Below are 19,593 nucleotides of genomic sequence, written 5' to 3'. Positions count from 1 at the left end.
TAACCCTCAACCCTAACTTCCTGTTCACATCCCGGTTCAACTCTAACCCTAGCTTTATGTCCACATCCCGGTTCAACCCTAGCCTTAACCCTAACCCTAGCTTCATGGCCACATCATGGTTTATCCCTAATCCTAGTCTCAACTCTAACCCTAACATTGTCTGTGAACTTTGTCTTGAAAGCGATTACAACAGTCTCTCTGGTCAAGGCCTGCATGTTTCTTTTCACAAACACAGGGCTATCTGACATCTGATTGGGTGGACAGAACTGTAAGTGAGCTCGACACAAAGTTCCACTGATATAGACCTCTACTCTGATACTGATGCTATGTCCTGATATTCTACAAGATGTCTTCTCTTCTTTCCATTCCTTCAGGAGCACTGATACTTAAGAACTAAAGACCAGATAAAATAGGTTTTATGCTTATTTCTAAATGCTTATCATGCTAATTTCTTAAATCAGTGATCATGTCTCTCATAGAGAGTGAATTGAGCCTAGCCTGCAATACAATGAGTGTGGCCTGCAATACCCCTGTCTTCCAGCAGAGTGTACCAATTTGTGTTTCCTAGCCCTGCTCTGGATAGGGTTTGAGTTTTGGCTAATCTGATTTGAAATCTGTTGTTAGGAGGTGGATTTGCAGAGGGAGATTTTCCAGGCTGACAGAAGTGCTGACCACATCTCGGGGTTTAATCTCAGGTGCCCATCTCAGACAGCAGCTGCTCATAACAGTGACCTCAATATTATCTGAAGGCTCTCTGTCTACAGTCTATCCCTCTCCCTTCATAACAATGGGTTTTACATGACTGTTTCCACTAGCTGTTACCTGGTACTTATCAGGAAACTACGCAAACAGACACACAAACAATAGAGCTTGTAAAACAGTTTGGTTTTTATTCACCATAAAACAAGAATTCTGTAGAATATATGGCCTGGATATTTTTGGTCCCCTTGTGGTTCCATCACCACTCAAACAAACAAACCAACAAACAGTGTTGTAAACATTTTGTGAATCTGTAAAACAGTGTGGGTTCCTGAGAGAAGTGTACACTTGTTCACACATCAACTAAAAATACAGTTGAAGTCTGAAGTTTACATACACCTTAGCGAAATACTATACATCGGTTTTTCACAATTCCTGACATTTAATCCTAGTAAAAATTCACTGTCTTAGGTCAGTTAGGATCACCACTTTATTTTAAGAATGTGAAATGTCACAAGGTCCTTTGCTGTTGTTCTGGGATTGATTTGCACTTTTTGCACTAAAGTACATTCATCTCTAGGAGACAGAACGCGTCTCCTTCCTGAGCGGTATGAGGGCTGCGTGGTCCCACGGTGTTTATACTTGCGTACTATTGTTTGTACAGATGAACGTGGTACCTTCAGCCGAAATTGCTCCCAAGGATGAACCAGACTTGTGGAGGTCTACAATTTTTTTTGCTGAGGTCTTGGCTGATATCTTTTGATTTTCCAATGATGTAAAGCAAAGAGGCACTGAGTTTGAAACTAGGCCTTGAAATACATCCACAGGTACACCTCCAATTGACTCAAATTATGTTAATTAGCCTATCAGAAGCTTCTAAAGCCATGACATCATTTTCTGGAATTTTCCAAGCTGGTTAAAGGCACAGTCAACTTAGTGTATGCAAACTTCTGATCCACTGGAATTGTGATACAGTGAATTATAAGTGAAATTATGTCTGTAAACAATTGTTGGAAAAATTACTTCTGTCATGCACAAGTAATGTCCTAACCGACTTGCCAAAACTATAGTTTGTTGACAAGACATTTGTGGAGTGGTTTAAAAACGAGTTTTAATGACTCCAACCTAAGTGTATGTAAACTTCCCACTTCAACTGTATAAGCAGAGAGTTTAGAGAGTTTCCACCAGCGAACCAGTGAACACTTGGGGAGATGGGGCAAACACAGAATTTGGCTAAAGGGTTTGCGATATGTCTGGGGGCGAGTCGAAATATGCACTTTGTCATTTTCAAGTTAAGATTTCCTTCCTCTGGGAAGCGTTTCAGTGTTACACTCCTGCATAGCGCGCTCCATTTATTTACAGAAATTATTATTTGGCCAACCACTGCCAACCACTCCTGTCCTGTCCTTGGGGTTATTACCGTGAAATGATCTTCTCTTCAATCCCTACCATAATAATATATCAGTGCTTTCCAGTTGCTGTTTATGTTCATACCTCCAGCTATTTTCATCAATTATTTTCTGTTAAATGTCTGAACCAAGTTAAATGGAATAGATCCTTACTCTTATGACTTCTGTTCTGTCTTATTGTCATTGAAATACACATATGTTTGTAATAAGCACTCTGATCTGAGGTCAGTGTAGCAATATGTCGATCTCATTCATAACATGTAAACATTTCAGGATATTGTTCCAGTTTTCCCCCACATGCTAGATAATGCGCTCTATTCAATCCGTATCATGGAAGTTCAGCACTACGGCGTGATTGAAATGTAAAAGCAATGTTCTCGTATTAGCAGAGACTGCATTCACGGTAAACACTGCATATGTCAGCTCAATTACCTTAAAATGTCTATCGCGCAATCCGTAATGCTTTCAGCGATACAGACTGACTGGAGCCCATAACAGTGTCACATTACAACAGTGTAGTGTTGGGATATTTTTTTCAGACAATGAAAACAATTTCATTCACATTCTCTTAATGTCTACTTTAGTAGAAAATAAAAAGTGATAAAAAAAAAGCCACCTTTTATATCTCTAATTGAAAATATCTGATGAAAGGGGGACCTAGTCAGGTGTTCAACTGAAATGTGTCTTCCGCATTTAACCCAACCCCTCTGAATCAGAGAGATGTGGGGGTGCTGCCATAATCGACATCCACGTCTTCGGCGCCCGGGGAACAGTGGGTTAACTGCCTTGCTCAGGGGCAGAACGACAGATTTTTACCTTGTCGATCCAGCAACCTTTCAGTTACTGGCCCAACGCTCTAAGGTACAATCTATATTCAAAATACATTCACAGAATTAAAAAAGCTTTCAAAAAGCCAATATAAACATACCATAGTGCCTATCTACAAATAAACTATTATTGCTCAGACAAATGCCATTGCTTATAAAATAAAGCTTATCTTATGTTTAGCTTTGGCGATAAATCAGTTTGACATGCTGGTAGGCTTACTCAAAGGTTATAGGCTACGCAATATTGTAACCCTTCTTATTTGTCCCATTCAAACCCTTCCCCGACACTTATTGTGTCAATTTTAGGCAATAAAGTTTCAATTTGTGATGTGTCAGATATATCAGTGAAACATTATCTGTACTCAGTCAGGTCATATGGGTTTGTAACCTGGGTAAGTGCCAGGTAATACAGAAATCACTTTTTACTTTTTACTCCAAAGAAAGCGAAATAAATACGAAAATAAGTTAACATCAAACATTTCAAGTATCCAACCCCCTCTGAACACTATCTACTGACCTGGCAACAGTGGAGGAAAGGGTGGAGTGACATCATTTCCTCCTGTGGTGTCATTTCCTCTTCCCGACAGCCAGGTGCCGTCTCGTGGCCACCTCCACCCTCCTCCTCTCCGCCTCCTCCACTCTCTTCCTCTCCTCCTTCAGTTCTTTATACCTCCACTTTGGGAGCTGCAGGAAGTTGCCCCCACCATCTTTAAAGCTGCTCTTCCTGCGGACTCTCTCAGGTTCATAGGTTGGCGTTGGGGCCTTAGTGATTCTCACCTTGGGAATGGACAGCCCTGGCCGTACACTACTACGCCTCACCATACCCAGGGGCAGCAGGCTAGCTCTACGCAGGGCCACCGAGGAAAGGGCCCCAGACCCAGACACCGTACCCAGGTTAGGGTTAGTCGTGGTGGGGCTTTTGTTCTGCGGCGGGAGGCTGGACCGCCGGTCCTTTGGAGGTTTAGGCACCAGAGTGACCCGTGAATTCTGGAAGAGTTTGCGGTGGTCGTCGAGCCTCTCAGGGTTCAGGGTTTTCAGTTCTTTGGCCCGTTGGCGTCGGAGGATCTCTGGGACGGAGTAGCGACGTTTACCCACGCAGGGCGGGCTTGACGGACACACCTAGACAGTAAGAACAAACAGGTATACATGAGGAGGGGGAGGGAGCAATGAGAACATAAAGCCAGAGAGAGAGAGACAAAGACAGAGAGAATGGTTCAATAGAAGAAAGTGAAAAAGATGAAGAGAGGAAGGAAGACGAAACAGAAGTTTCTAACTCACGGTGGAACACGCCACCACCACAAAGGGGCTCCCTAGGGCTGTTGTCACGGTGACTAGGTGATCTAAGACTCCTTCGTCGTCAGGCTCTGTGATGTTAGCGAATGTCAGAGCGTTCCGTATGGTGTCTGATATACGCTGCATACACCCTCGAGGCTCCCGGGCCTTAGATACTAGAGAAGCCAGCTGAGGCCACTCTGGACTGGAAAATAATACAATTACATGAATATAATGACTTAGCTAGTAATAGTGGTAGTACTGTATGTACTGTATGAAGTATGTCTAGCTACACACAGCCCCCGGGGCATTAGCTATTAGAGAAACCAGCTGGGGCCACTCTGGCCCATAACAATAATATCAGATTAGGAAATAGTACGATTTGAAGAATAACAATATTCAATTATATCGATGACATTATATAATGATAATATGAATCATCACCAACATCCTCATCACCATCATTATTATCATCTCAACACCATTACCATCATTATCATCCTCATCACCATCATTATTATCATCCTCACCACCATTACCATCATTATCATCCTCATCACCATCATTATCATCCTTGCCACCATTACCATCATTATCATCCTCATCACTATCATTATCATCCTCACCACCATTACCATCATTATCATCCTCACCACCACCACCATCATCAACATTACTCATAAAGTTGAGTCTACCTGTAAGTGTCACACAGTTGATAAGGACAGGGTCGGGACTGGAGGCGTGTCATGGCCCAGGCGGTATCGTAGCGTCCCGTGAAGAGCGCCCACTCTCTGGAGGTCAGCTTACGACCAAAGTCTCTCGTCTCCATGTCAGCTCCTTAAAGAGGAGAGAGGAGGAAAAGGAAAGGCATGAGAAGAAAAATGTATGACAACATCCTGAAGATATCACCCTACTGGTGGTAGGAGATGTTATTCATGCTAGAAGTTACTGTTTGAGGTTAAATATTGAAATTCTGTATAAATTATGAAATATAAGTGAAAGTAATTTATTTGTGTCCATCTGTGTAAGTACCTGCTAGCATCAGGGCTCGTACACACTCCACCTTGCCCTGCATAGCAGCCTTCATCAGAGCAGTGAAGCCATGGTAGTTCCTCCTCTCTATGTCCAGACCAGGGAAGTAGTTCAACAGGTAGTTACTGATCATTATGTGACCTGGAGGGAAAGGAGGGGAATGAGGGGAATGAGGGAAAGAGAGAGAGATAAAGAGAGGGCTGTGAACCTTTTTGAAGTGTGTGTGTGCGTGCATGCCGGTGAGTGTGTAGGCGTGTGTATGGGTCTATGGGTTTATGTGTGTGTGTGTGTGTGTCCTACCTGCCTGGGCAGCGGTGATGAGGGCAGTGTTCCCCTCCTTGTCCTGCCAGTTGACATCCAGGTGAGAACACTGGGCCAACGCTATGACAACATCAACGTAACCCTGGTAACACGCCACCATCAGCCCCGTCTGAGGGAGAGCGAGAGAGAGAAAGAGTGAGAGATGGGGAGAGAGAGGGGGGAGAGAAAGAGATAGAGATGGGGAGAGAGAGGGGGGAGCGAGGGCGAGAGATGGGGAGAGATAGATAGAGAGAGAGGGGGGAAGAGCGAGAGAGAGAGAGATGGGGAGAGAGAGAGTTATTTCACTTTTGTTTATTATCCACTTCATTGAATTGAGAGAGAGAGAGAGAGAGACTGTTTAGTAGGTTACCTCAGATACGGGAAACACAAGTGTCTCACTGTTCTGTCTTCTACTAAATACAGCTCTGTTTCACCCTCCTACCCTCTCTACCTGTAGCACTGAGGTGACTACTCCTGTTCAGAGAGAGAGAGAGAGAGAGAAAGAGATCTGTGTGTGTGTTTGAGCCTCCATGTCTGTCTGCAAGTGAAAGTTAGTTGATGAACAGGCCCATCTAGTTGACAGAACCAAAATCCACCAAACACTATGAGATGTATGAAGATGGCTGAATGAGAAGCTCAGTTCTGATGACTAACTGGGAAACATATGATATCTGAGCCAGTGTCGTGGAGGTTAGACGACAACAGGAGGCCTGTACGTATGGTCCAAAACCAATATCATTCAGTAAATATGTTTTGTTTGCTATTAAAACAGAACTTTGATCCTAGTGGAAAATTCCTATCGCTTTTCTGATGTGCTGTGTTTTTGGAATGCCAGTGCAACGTGTGTGTGTGTGTGTGTGTGTGTGTGTGTGTGTGTGTGTGTACACAGCTTGGAATCTCCTGTAAATGTCCCAGTGTTTTCCGGAAGGCCAACACTTCATCAGCCAAAACAAGCAACTTTACTGCCAGAGGGAGAGAGAGGAGGAGAGGGGGAAAGGAGAGAGAGAGAGATGAGAGGAGACAGAGAAATGAAAAAGGATAGGAGAGTTATTAGACATAAAGGACAACACCATAGAGACAGCAAACTTGGGCTATTCTTTCTAGTGGGTCAATTAGTGAAATTGATATATTAGACAACAGTAGAAAAGATGACCAGGAGGAGTACAGCTCAGTTAAGAGTGTTAATCCTGACTGAGATGGAGTGTGTGCTAGCCTGTATTAACCTGCAGTCAAAGTTAATGAGAGGTGATGGATTAAAGCAACAGGTTGTGTGTGTGTGTGTGTGTGTGTGTGTGTGTGTGTGTGTGTGTGTGTGTGTGTGTGTGTGTGTGTGTGTGTATTAAGCTAGCAGTATTGTTAACGGGAGTTGAAGGTTCAAAGTCATTGGCTGTTAAGTGTGTAGTGTGTGTGTGTACAGGCTGTCAGAGTGGCTTTAACAAGCTTGGGAAACAAACTCTTCTACTCTGTGCCTCTATGTCTATATCTTAACTGATTGCGCAACACACGTGTTTGTCTGTCCTTTCTTTCTAGCTAGTAGAGTGTGAATGACCACACACACACACACACACACACACACACACACACACAGAGAGAGAGAGACAAGCCTATCGAGAGAACAGAAATACCACCAGACACTCAGCAGGCTAAACGCCGACTGAAATAATCAGTCTGAGGTACTTCCAGGGAAAGACTCTGTGTGTGTGTGTGTGTGTGTGTGGTGTGTGTGTGTGTGTGTGTGTGTGGTGTGTGTGTGTGTGTGTGTGTTTGACTTAAGTGATTTGTGTGGTGTATAATCAGGAATTCCTGGAAAAACTCAAAGTCAGACAATGGATGTGTGTGTGAAAAATTGCCTTTTCACATACCGTACCTCACCATAAAAATAGCTGCGCTGAAGTTTTTCATTTTTTAAATATAGAGTAAAAGTGCAGGCTTGTTGTTAAACCATTATTCTTAAGGGTAGATGAACTTCTTTGTCCTCCCTAAATCCTAATCTGTTCTGTAGTGGATTGAGGTTGACCCCAGCCCAAGCACTATGTTCTGCATAACTGCTTCAAAACTATCTGAAATGTTTCAATTTCTCCAGTTTCAAATACAATATATATAAAAATACATGTATTTTCACTTGAAACTGTTATGAATTAAAATAATTAAATGTTTGTGAAAAAGTTCCATTCATGTGTATGATGTCATTATATGAAATGCGTAGAATTCAAGGTTGTTGAATTATGTTTTACATTCTGTAAGATTTGGCTATACTTGTTAGCAACAGCCCACATTCTTCATCCACAGAACAAATTCAACATCTAAATTGACTATTTTCAAAGATATGTGTTGATTAAAAGACAGCATTCTGGACATGTTTTGCCTAGATCAATGTCTGCATCCCAACCCTGTTGTGGAAACATGAAGTCTATTCCCTGTGGTAAACCCTAATTTTTACACAAGTGACATGTTGTAGCTATTTTTAGGATGGATAACATCTATTTGACGAGCAGCGGTTGAAACTAAATGTCTAAGAATACATTTCCTAGAACACAAAAGGACTTGTGGGCATAAGACCAAGACAGCAGGTTGATTAATAGGTGAAGGTCTTTAAGGTCAATAGGGTCACTGAGTGAAACTACTCCGCTCTCAGCCCCACAGGTACAAACACAATCACAGGATGCTGAGAGAGCGAGAGAGAGAGAGAGAGATCTGGGAATATAGAAAGACAGGAATAGAAAGGCTTAGCCACAGAGAGAGAGAGAGAGAGAGAGAGATCTCTCTATCTGGGAATATAGAAAGACAGGAATAGAAAGGCTTAGCCCTATGAGAGAGAGAGAGAGAGAGAGAGAGAGAGAGAGAGAGAGAGAGAGAGATACCCTACACAGCCCCAGGACAGCAACACAATTAGACCCAACCAAATCATGAGAAAACAAAAAGATAATTACTTGACACATTGGAAAGAATGAACAAAAAAACAGAGCAAACTAGAATGCTATTTGGCCCTAAACAGAGAGTACACATTGGCAGAATACCTGACCACTGTGACTGACCCAAACTTAAGGAAAGCTTTGACTATGTACAGACTCAGTGGGCATAGCCTTGCTATTGAGAAAGGCCGCCGTAGGCAGACCTGGCTCTCAAGAGAAGACAGGCTATGTGCACACTGCCCACAAAATGAGGTGGAAACTGAGCTGCACTTCCTAACCTCCTGCCCAATGTATGACCATATTAGAGACACATATTTCCCTCTGATTACACAGATCCACAAAGAATTCGAAAACAAACCCGATTTTGATCAACTCCCATATCTACTGGGTGAAATACCAGTGTGCCATCACTGCAGCAAGATTTGTGACCTGTTGCCACAAGAAAAGGTCAACCAGTGAAGAACAAACACCATTGTAAATACAACCCATATTTATGCTTATTTATTTTCCCTTTTGTACTTTAACCATTTGTACATCGTTAAAACACTTTATATATATATATATATATATATATATATATATATATATACATACTATTACATTTATAATGTCTTTATTCTTTTGGAACTTTTGTGAGTGTAATGTGAGTGTAATGCTCCGTTGTCCTGAGTCTGCACAACTCTGCCAGGACCTAGGATCAAGGGAGACACTAAAGTGTTTTAGTACTATATCTCTTGACACAATGATTAAAATAATCATGGCCTCTAAACCTTCAAGCTGCATACTGGACCCTATTCCAACTAAACTACTGAAAGAGCTGCTTTCTGTGCTTGGCCCTCCTATGTTGAACATAATAACGGCTCTCTATCCACCGGATGTGTACCAAACTCACTAAATGTGGCAGTAATAAAGCCTCTCTTGAAAAAGCCAAATCTTGACCCAGAAATTATAAAAAACTATCGGCCTATATCGAATCTTCCATTCCTCTCAAAAAATGTAGAAAAAGCTGTTGCGCAGCAACTCACTGCCTTCCTGAAGACAAACAATGTATACGAAACGCTTCAGTCTGGTTTTAGACTCCATCATAGCACTGAGACTGCACTTGTGAAGGTGGTAAATTACGTTTTATTGGTGTCAGACCGAGGCTCTGCATCTGTCCTCGTGCTCCTAGATCTTAGTGCCGCTTTTGATACCATCGATCACCACATTCTTTTGGAGAGATTGGAAACCCAAATTGGTCTACATGGACAAGTTCTGGACTGGTTTAGATCTTATCTGTCGGAAAGATATCAGTTTGTCTCTGTGAATGGCTTGTCCTCTGACAAATCAACTGTAAATTTCGATGTTCCTCAAGGTTCCGTTTTAGGACCACTATTGTTTTCACTATATATTTTACCTCTTGGGGATGTCATTCGAAAACATAATGTTAAATTTCACTGCTATGCGGATGACACACAGCTGTACATTTCAATGAAACATGGTGAAGCCCCAAAATTGCCCTCGCTAGAAGCCTGTGTCTCAGACATAAGGAAGTGAATGGCTGCAAACTTTCTACTTTTAAACTCGGACAAAACAGAGATGCTTGTTCTAGGTCCCAAGAAACAAAGAGATCTTCTGTTGAATCTGACAATTCATCTGGATGGTTGTACAGTCGTCTCAAATAAAACTGTGAAGGACCTCGGCGTTACTCTGGACCCTGATCTCTCTTTTGAAGAACATATCAAGACTGTTTCAAGGACAGCTTTTTTCCATCTACGTAACATTGCAAAAATCAGAAACTTTCTGTCCAAAAATGACGCAGAAAAATTAATCCATGCCTTTGTTACTTCTAGGTTGGACTACTGCAATGCTCTACTTTCCGGCTACCCGGATAAAGCACTAAATAAACTTCAGTTAGTGCTAAATACGGCTGCTAGAATCCTGACTAGAACCAAAAAATTTGATCATATTACTCCAGTGCTAGCCTCCCTACACTGGCTTCCTGTTAAGGCAAGGGCTGATTTCAAGGTTTTACTGCTAACCTACAAAGCATTACATGGGCTTGCTCCTACCTATCTTTCCGATTTGGTCCTGCCGTACATACCTACACGTACACTACGGTCACAAGACGCGGGCCTCCTTAATGTCCCTAGAATTTCTAAGCAAACAGCTGGAGGCAGGGCTTTCTCCTATAGAGTTCCATTTTTATGGAATAGTCTGCCTACCCATGTGAGAGACGCAGACTCAGTCTCAACCTTTAAGTCTTTACTGAAGACTTATCTCTTCAGTAGGTCCTATGATTAAGTGTAGTCTGGCCCAGGGGTGTGAAGGTGAACGGAAAGGCTGGAGCAATGAACCGCCCTTGCTGTCTCTGCCTGGCCGGTTCCCCTCTCTCCACTGGGATTCTCTGCCTCTACCCCTATTACAGGGGCTGAGTCACTGGCTTACTGGTGTTCTTCCATGCCGTCCCTGGGAGGGGTGCGTCACCTGAGTGGGTTGAGTCACTGACGTGGTCTTCCTGTCTGGGTTGGCGCCCCCCCTTGGGTTGTGCCGTGGCGGAGATCTTTGTGGGCTATACTCGGCCTTGTCTCGGGATGGTTAGTTGGTGGTTGGAGATATTCCTCCAGTGGTGTGGGGGCTGTGCTTTGGCAACGTGGGTGGGGTTATATCCTACCTGTTTGGCCCTGTCCGGGGCTTTCATCGGATGGGGCCACAGTGTCCCCTGACCCCTCCTGTCTCGGCCTCCAGTATTTATGCTGCAGTAGTTTATGTGTCGGGGGGCTAGGGTCAGTCTGTCACATCTGGAGTATTTCTCTTGTCTTTTTTGGTGTCCTGTGTGAATTTAAATATGCTCTCTCTAATTCTCTCTTTCTCTCTTTCTTTCTCTCTCTCGGAGGACCTGAGACCTAGGACCATGCCTCAGGACTACCTGGCTTGATGACTCCTTGCTGTCCCCAGTCCACCTGGCCGTGCTGCTGCTCCAGTTCCAACTGTTCTGCCTGCGGCTATGGAACCCTGACCTGTTCACCGGACGTGCTACCTGTCCCAGACCTGCTGTTTTCAACTCTCTAGAAACAGCAGGAGCGGTAGAGACACTCTCAAAGATCGGCTATGAAAAAGCCAACTGACACTTACTCTTGTGTTACTGACTTGTTGCACCCTCAACAACTACTATGATTATTATTATTTGACCATACTGGTCATTTATGAACATTTGAACATCTTGGCCATGTGCTGTTATAATCTCCACCTGGCACAGCCAGAAGAGGACTGGCCACCCGTCATAGCCTGGTTCCACTCTAGGTTTCTTCCTAGGTTTTGGCCTTTCTAGGGAGTTTTTCCTAGCCACCGTGCTTCTACACCTGCATTGCTTGCTGTTTGGGGTTTTAGGCTGGGTTTCTGTACAGCACTTTGAGATATCAGCTTATGTAAGAAGGGCTATATAAATACATTTGATTTGATTTAATGTTTACGGTTCATTTCTATTGTTTATTTCACTTTCGTATATTATCTACTTCACTTGCTTTGGCAATGTTAACATATGTTTCCCATGCATATATTTCCCATGCCAATAAAGCCCTTTGAATTGAATTGAGAGAGAGTCACAGAGTCAGTGAAAGGACAGTAAACTCTGACAGTAGACCTTGTTATGTCTCATTTCTTTGAGAGAGAGAGAGAGAGCAGGGAAGAGAGAGAGACAGAGAGAGGGGGAGAGAGAGCAGGGGAGAGAGAGAGAGCAGGGGAGAGAGAGAGACAGGGAGAGAGAGAGAGCAGTAGAGAGAGAGACAGGGAGAGAGAGAGAGAGAGAGAGAGAGAGAGAGGAGAGCAGGAGAGAGAGAGAGAAAGGGAGAGAGAGAGAGAGCAGGAGAGAGAGAGCGAGAGCAGGAGAGAGAGAGACATCCACAGGTCACAGAGAGTGGTGTGTTTATGTTGAAGATATGTTCAAGTTTTAACAACGGCTACAAATAAATCAAGCTCATGAAAGAATACATGTGTTATGTTGACTGTAAATAAACAGCATTGTCCTGTTGTCCCTCCAGTTAATATGTAGGCTGAACATCCTCTCTAGAGTCAGAGGTTATCTCTGTCATCAGGGTTGTGTCAGTCCAGAGGGTGACCTTTAACCCCCTAGACAGTTACTGTATGATACCATATTACTATACCATGTGCAGCCTGTTTATTGTGCTTTGTCTTTAGCTGGCCAGATCCCATTGTTTAATTTCATAACTTCTAAACTACAGCAATAGCAAACAGAATTATATGTGTGTAACTCATTTCTTTAATATTTCAGCAGTTTTAAAACATTAAACGTGTTTTTTTGGTGTGTATATTAGAGCCAGATAGTAGTTGATTGCGTCACGCTGGCCTCAGTGACACCAGAGGATATTAGATAGGACATGCATCACCCAGAGAGACACAAACCCAAAACAGAGCTTTGTTGACAGTTTGACAGAGAGCTACGGTTGTCATTCCTGATACAGCAGATAATTTCATGGATGAAAACATTGTCCCTTATTTCTATGGCTAAGCAAACTGAAAACATATCTCAAACCCTAACCTCTAATTCCTATTTTACTTTGGCACAACCATTGTGTTACAACTGAGAGTTTTTCTGCACAAACAAATAACACAAGCATTGTGTAGATATTTGTGCAGACATTCTCTCCATTGTATCACAGAAGCATCAGAACCATTTAACAACCTAAGTTTGACAGAAACATGAAGCCTGGTTTTACAGAACACGAGGCATGAGACAGGACTGTGTCCCAGTGTAATGAACAGCAGACAGGAGACAGGACAGTGTCCCAGTGTAATGAACAGCAGGTAGGAGACAGGACAGTGTCCCAGTGTAATGAACAGCAGACAGGAGACAGGACAGTGTCCCAGTGTAATGAACAGCAGACAGGAGACAGGACTGTGTCCCAGTGTAATGAACAGCAGGTAGGAGACAGGACAGTGTCCCAGTGTAATGAACAGCAGACAGGAGACAGGACTGTGTCCCAGTGTAATGAACAGCAGACAGGAGACAGGACTGTGTCCCAGTGTAATGAACAGCAGACAGGAGACAGGACTGTGTCCCAGTGTAATGAACAGCAGACAGGAGACAGGACAGTGTCCCAGTGTAATGAACAGCAGACAGGAGACAGGACAGTGTCCCAGTGTAATGAACAGCAGACAGGAGACAGGACTGTGTCCCAGTGTAATGAACAGCAGACAGGAGACAGGACAGTGTCCCAGTGTAATGAACAGCAGGTAGGAGACAGGACTGTGTCCCAGTGTAATGAACAGCAGACAGGAGACAGGACTGTGTCCCAGTGTAATGAACAGCAGACAGGAGACAGGACAGTGTCCCAGTGTAATGAACAGCAGACAGGAGACAGGACAGTATCCCAGTGTAATGAACAGCAGACAGGAGACAGGACAGTGTCCCAGTGTAATGAACAGCAGACAGGAGACAGGACAGTGTCCCAGTGTAATGAACAGCAGACAGGAGACAGGACAGTGTCCCAGTGTAATGAACAGCAGACAGGAGACAGGACTGTGTCCCAGTGTAATGAACAGCAGACAGGAGACAGGACAGTGTCCCAGTGTAATGAACAGCAGACAGGAGACAGGACAGTGTCCCAGTGTAATGAACAGCAGACAGGAGACAGGACAGTGTCCCAGTGTAATGAACAGCAGACAGGAGACAGGACTGTGTCCCAGTGTAATGAACAGCAGACAGGAGACAGGACAGTGTCCCAGTGTAATGAACAGCAGACAGGAGACAGGACAGTATCCCAGTGTAATGAACAGCAGACAGGAGACAGGACAGTGTCCCAGTGTAATGAACAGCAGACAGGAGACAGGACTGTGTCCCAGTGTAATGAACAGCAGACAGGAGACAGGACAGTGTCCCAGTGTAATGAACAGCAGACAGGAGACAGGACAGTGTCCCAGTGTAATGAACAGCAGACAGGAGACAGGACAGTGTCCCAGTGTAATGAACAGCAGACAGGAGACAGGACAGTGTCCCAGTGTAATGAACAGCAGACAGGAGACAGGACAGTGTCCCAGTGTAATGAACAGCAGGCAGGAGACAGGACTGTGTACCAGTGTAATGAACAGCAGACAGGAGACAGGACTGTGTCCCAGTGTAATGAACAGCAGACAGGAGACAGGACAGTGTCCCAGTGTAATGAACAGCAGACAGGAGACAGGACAGTGTCCCAGTGTAATGAACAGCAGACAGGAGACAGGACAGTGTCCCAGTGTAATGAACAGCAGGCAGGAGACAGGACTGTGTACCAGTGTAATGAACAGCAGACAGGAGACAGGACTGTGTCCCAGTGTAATGGACAGCAGGCAGGAGACAGGACTGTGTCCCAGTGTAATGAACAGCAGGCAGGAGACAGGACTGTGTCCCAGTGTAATGAACAGCAGGTAGGAGACAGGACAGTATCCCAGTGTAATGAACAGCAGGTAGGAGACAGGACTGTGTCCCAGTGTAATGAACAGCAGGCAGGAGACAGGACTGTGTCCCAGTGTAATGAACAGCAGGTAGGAGACAGGACTGTGTCCCAGTGTAATGAACAGCAGGTAGGAGACAGGACTGTGTCCCAGTGTAATGAACAGCAGACAGGAGACAGGACAGTGTCCCAGTGTAATGAACAGCAGGTAGGAGACAGGACTGTGTCCCAGTGTAATGAACAGCAGGCAGGAGACAGGACTGTGTCCCAGTGTAATGAACAGCAGGCAGGAGACAGGACAGTGTCCCAGTGTAATGAACAGCAGGTAGGAGACAGGACTGTGTACCAGTGTAATGAACAGCAGACAGGAGACAGGACTGTGTCCCAGTGTAATGGACAGCAGGCAGGAGACAGGACTGTGTCCCAGTGTAATGAACAGCAGGTAGGAGACAGGACAGTGTCCCAGTGTAATGAACAGCAGGTAGGAGACAGGACTGTGTCCCAGTGTAATGAACAGCAGGTAGGAGACAGGAGACAGGACTGTGTCCCAGTGTAATGAACAGCAGGTAGGAGACAGGAGACAGGACTGTGTCCCAGTGTATTGAGTTTTATCATACACTCTTAAAACGAAGGACTGTCTTCCTCCCTCCATCTCTCTCTCTCTCTCTCTCCTCTCTCTCTCTCCCAATTGAGGATATCCACATACATTTCTCTCCTCCTATTATCCCCATAATTATCATAAGAATTCCTCGACATGCAGCGTTGATGAGGAATGCAGGCACGAAGCCACCAACACACACTGAGAGCGTTGATGAGGAATGCTGCAGCATGGGGATAGATGAGTAGCAGTCCCAAGGCCAGGCAGTGAGAGACAGCCTGTCGGCATCATGACGTTACAATTCTGATGATGTAATTCACACTCTTCCTCCCTCAGGCCCTGTGACCTCATCATTGATTACACACAGAGAGAGGACTGCATGACCACTTCACTGTACAATCTGATAAAGGCTGATCCCGCGTACTGCCAGAACGAGTGAGTGAGTGTGTGTGCGTATGTTTATATTCACAGTGAGAACTAAACAACATACAGAGGCACGAATATTCAAAGGGGACTTGGTCTTTAGTGGCTTTGAGTGTCTATCAATTCAAATGAAGGGTCCAAATGGTGGTTCCTAACCAGTTCCTCTTAGGTCTCTGTGTTGTTGGAAAACATAGTGGTGTGTATCTGGTGATTCATACTGACACTGAAAACACCATGTGTCGTAATAATAATGCAAAACCACTTGGGAACCATTATGTATACACTAGATGGCTTATTGGGGATGCTGTGTTGAAGCCACGATGCCTCCATCTTGGCACTCCCTCACCAGTGTAAAAAATATTTTGGGTTATAATTTTTGGAGATTACTAATGATACTGTCCCCACTACCGCAACAACAAAAAAATATTAAATACATGTAATTTTGCCCTTGAAACATTTATTTGAAACACTGTAGAATTCCAGTCATTTCTATGGAGGACTACTCCTACTGGGGAGTGCCAATATGGCCGAACAGTGGCTTCAAAACCTCTCAATGGCCAATACATAGCATCAGCAATCCAGGGTTTATATATATCATTGGTACACAGCCACACCCAACTGACAGCATTCATTACCTGCTTGGTATTCCAGGTCTCTTTGCATTGTCAAATCAAACATACATTACTACTATGATATTTATAAAGCAGTTATTGACTTGTAATGGACAGCCTGTAGGCCTAAATGAGAACGCTCTTCTCATGAGACTCTGTAAAATTAGTACAGGCCCTTTAATTGACAGTGGGGAGATTCATATTAGAAATTCAGTAAGCAAACCTATATTACATTGATTCTCTCACAGGTACCCTGAATGCATCCACAAACAGTAAAACACAGACAGATAGATAAAGACACACACACAGTGCTGGTTGTTCTGCTGACTGTGGGAGACTCAGTGTTTTCCTGTTGCTGTAATTATGACTATCAGAACTTCAGGCCCCTCTCTCAAGACCCATAAATCCTGGGCAGACACATACGTGAAAGGAAATGAAACGAATATGAGATGTGGCTCTGGTTCTGATTCTACTGTCAAACAAACTACTTGAGCAACTCAGCTCAGCTTGGATGGGATGAATAGGTTTAACTTTGGGATATAATGTTAATCATGACTCTCAATGTTTAAATATCTGCTACAATGGCCAAGTTATGTGAAGAATCTGATTACTGTTGTCGTGGCTGACATGTTCTTAAAACTTCAAAAAATATATATCTTTAACCCCTCGACACACTGATATACATGAGCGAATACATAACTGTTGACGTACTTCAACAAATATACAACAGTTGAGCACTTTGACCATGCGTAATTACGCACAGGTGAGTTCACACCGTGTACAAGGCAGTGCCAAACGTCCTAATCTCCAAACCCACGACAGGAAGAGAAGCCACTGGATAGAAATGCATTAGAACAGAACACTTTCCGACCAAAAAATATTTGGCACAGAACATATGGGCACATTTAACCCGACTTACCCTGTTGTTTCTATCTGTCTCCCTCACCTCCTCTACCCTCACACCTTGTCGGATCATGATCCGGACTATCGTGGCGTTGTTGGTGCAGCACGCCTGGAAGAACGTCAGCGGCTCGGGACTCTGTGGAGAGGGGGTCCGCTCGTTGTCCGCGAACACATCGTCCGGTGGGTAAAACGAGTCGTCCGAAGCGATACTTTTACTGTCCGGTAATAACGAGAAATCGTCGTATTCCTCGTTCTCATCCCCCTCTGACTCGCAGGACCCGAGGTATGAGTCATCGTCTGATAAGGACGGCGATTCCTCATTAATGGTCGGATGGACCTGGGCGATGCCGCTGGTGCCTTTGGGGTTCTGCTGCTGCTGTTTGACTCGGGCCGTAGTAGAGGAGCCACCTCCATCTCTCTCATCTGTGATCAGCACCATCTAACCCCCTAGGTGGCTGTCCTCCTCAGGGGGGAAGCACGTGTGGATGTCGGGCGAAGAGCACTTGGACGTTTTTTCCAACATCAACGCGGAGTATGAGTTGAATTTTGCAAAGAGCCTGGACATGGAATGACAGTGAAGGTTTGGCAACTCGTTTTGATGTGATCTAACAGGCAAACTGCTGATCCTACTCCGTTGAGAAATATTCCCCAGATAATAGTCCAACTCCAGCATCCCATGTTCCGTGAGAAATTAACAGGAAATCATATCGCTTCGCTGTCCCTGGAATACCAACCTAAACTACACCGGGTTGTAGCATTCACCCGAAGTCAGAAGTTGATTGTTTTTGTTAATTTTATAAAACGCAGAACGTTTTTACATCACGTCAGTGAGAAAATGAAATGCCCGTGATTTAAAGTTCAATTCAACAGTCAAAATCCCCCTTTGCCGACACGAAGTAAACCGAGAGTTACGCCAACTCTTGTTATGTCATCATCAGTACGAAAAAAAATGTGTTCCTCATTAGGACAGAAAACAATAGACACGCAGTACCAGAAGTAAAAGAGCCACACTCATCCAGCTAACGGTTAGAGTAGAAAAACAGGCGCTCGATAAACTGTAGTCCCATAATCCGATTAGTTTCGTAGCCCACTGCCCCCTCCTCTCCATCGCTCTCCCCTCCCCTCCCCTCCCTCATTTTGTTTTCGTTTTCGCAGATTAATTCCGCTCTGTCTGAAATGTTGACATCAGGAATACTTTGAGATTATCATTTTAGCTAAATGGGGGCAACCCTTTCATGAGACATTGGTCATTGTTAGAATGATTCATACTGCAAAAGAAAAAGCAAAACGTCTGTGTCATTCTGTGCCACAGTCATTCTGTGTTTTCAAATGTACAGAAAAAAAAATAACATTTTCTGTTTCTTGGATGATGTGAGATCTGGCAGGAAATCCCCCTACATTACCTTAGTTCTCACTGTGAATGACTCAGTCACTCAGTAAAACAGTTACAACAGTTCAACAGATATCCATCCTTGATTCAACCATGCAGCCACTTTTCACATTTTCACTCTTGCAGAACAAGCCAAGTTAAAGTAGGCCTAAACTGACTATTGATTCACTGACCCGTCCATGTTTAATATGGTCCCATCATCTCATGATGCCAATCCAAGACAGTGGTATTGTGCTTGTTAAATGGCCTGTGGATCTGTGCATCTGCTTGCTAGAGGGACTCTCCTCTCTCGGTGTATCTGACCCTAATCTGTCCCTGGCCCGGCCCCAACTGTCCTAGCTGCCCGAGGCCTATGCAGCCTCTAAGTCAGTCTGCAGTGTATCAGCCCATTGCTAATCAGATCCAACAGGAGTGAATGACAAGGCTGTTTAGTGTTCAGCAGGCCTGATCCTCCTGATGTAGTCAAAGGCCTGATGCACACATCCAGTGGTCCTGGCTGCAGTTTCTTTGTGTGCGCGACAGAGACAATGAACAAGAATCTGCCTGGTTCCTGCCATATAACTTCATATGTGGCAATTCATCTATCCCTCTGTGATTCTGACCCACCTGATCTCATCTTGACTTGTGAGCCGCACCTGGAATCCCCAGCCAGCCAATCAGAGTAGAACTCCTGGGGGGGGTAAAGGACAGGTAAACGTCTGTCCCGAGCCCATGTTCTGAGGGTCACAGGCAGGTGTATGACAGTCACAGAGAGAAGGGGTGTGACTCAACAGATCAGCACCCGGAACT

At 44.4% G+C, this 19,593-nt stretch overlaps 1 protein-coding gene across 1 annotated transcript; it reads right to left on the bottom strand.

Annotated features, from left to right (window-relative positions):
• Positions 1-870: 870 nt before the first annotated feature.
• ankrd33ba (ankyrin repeat domain 33ba) lies at positions 871-18,581 on the bottom strand. The gene is made up of 6 exons (XM_014157179.3): positions 17,431-18,581; positions 5,540-5,669; positions 5,240-5,380; positions 4,903-5,044; positions 4,214-4,412; positions 871-4,054 (listed from the first exon to the last, which is right to left on the bottom strand). The coding sequence occupies exons 1-6, from the start codon at positions 17,851-17,853 to the stop codon at positions 3,503-3,505; spliced, it is 1,587 nt and encodes a 528-aa protein (XP_014012654.1). The 5' UTR covers positions 17,854-18,581; the 3' UTR covers positions 871-3,502.
• Between the last annotated feature and the right edge of the window lie 1,012 nt (positions 18,582-19,593).

This window comes from Salmo salar, chromosome 19 (assembly GCF_965601325.2).
Source record: "Salmo salar chromosome 19, fSalSal1, whole genome shotgun sequence".
In the NCBI taxonomy this organism is placed as follows: domain Eukaryota; kingdom Metazoa; phylum Chordata; class Actinopteri; order Salmoniformes; family Salmonidae; genus Salmo; species Salmo salar.
The sequence above is the reverse complement of the archived record's forward strand: the minus strand, read 5'-3'. Positions and strand labels throughout refer to the sequence as shown.

Excerpts from the sequence above, each read along its gene's own strand:
- ankrd33ba (XM_014157179.3), bottom strand. The coding sequence starts at position 17,853 with ATGGTGCTGATCACAGATGAGAGAGATGGAGGTGGCTCCTCTACTACG. Across the intron at positions 5,381-5,539 it reads CATCACCGCTGCCCAGGCAG|GTCACATAATGATCAGTAAC; the intron begins GTAGGACACACA and ends CTTTCCCTCCAG. Across the intron at positions 4,055-4,213 it reads TGGTGGTGGCGTGTTCCACC|GTGTGTCCGTCAAGCCCGCC; the intron begins GTGAGTTAGAAA and ends CTTACTGTCTAG.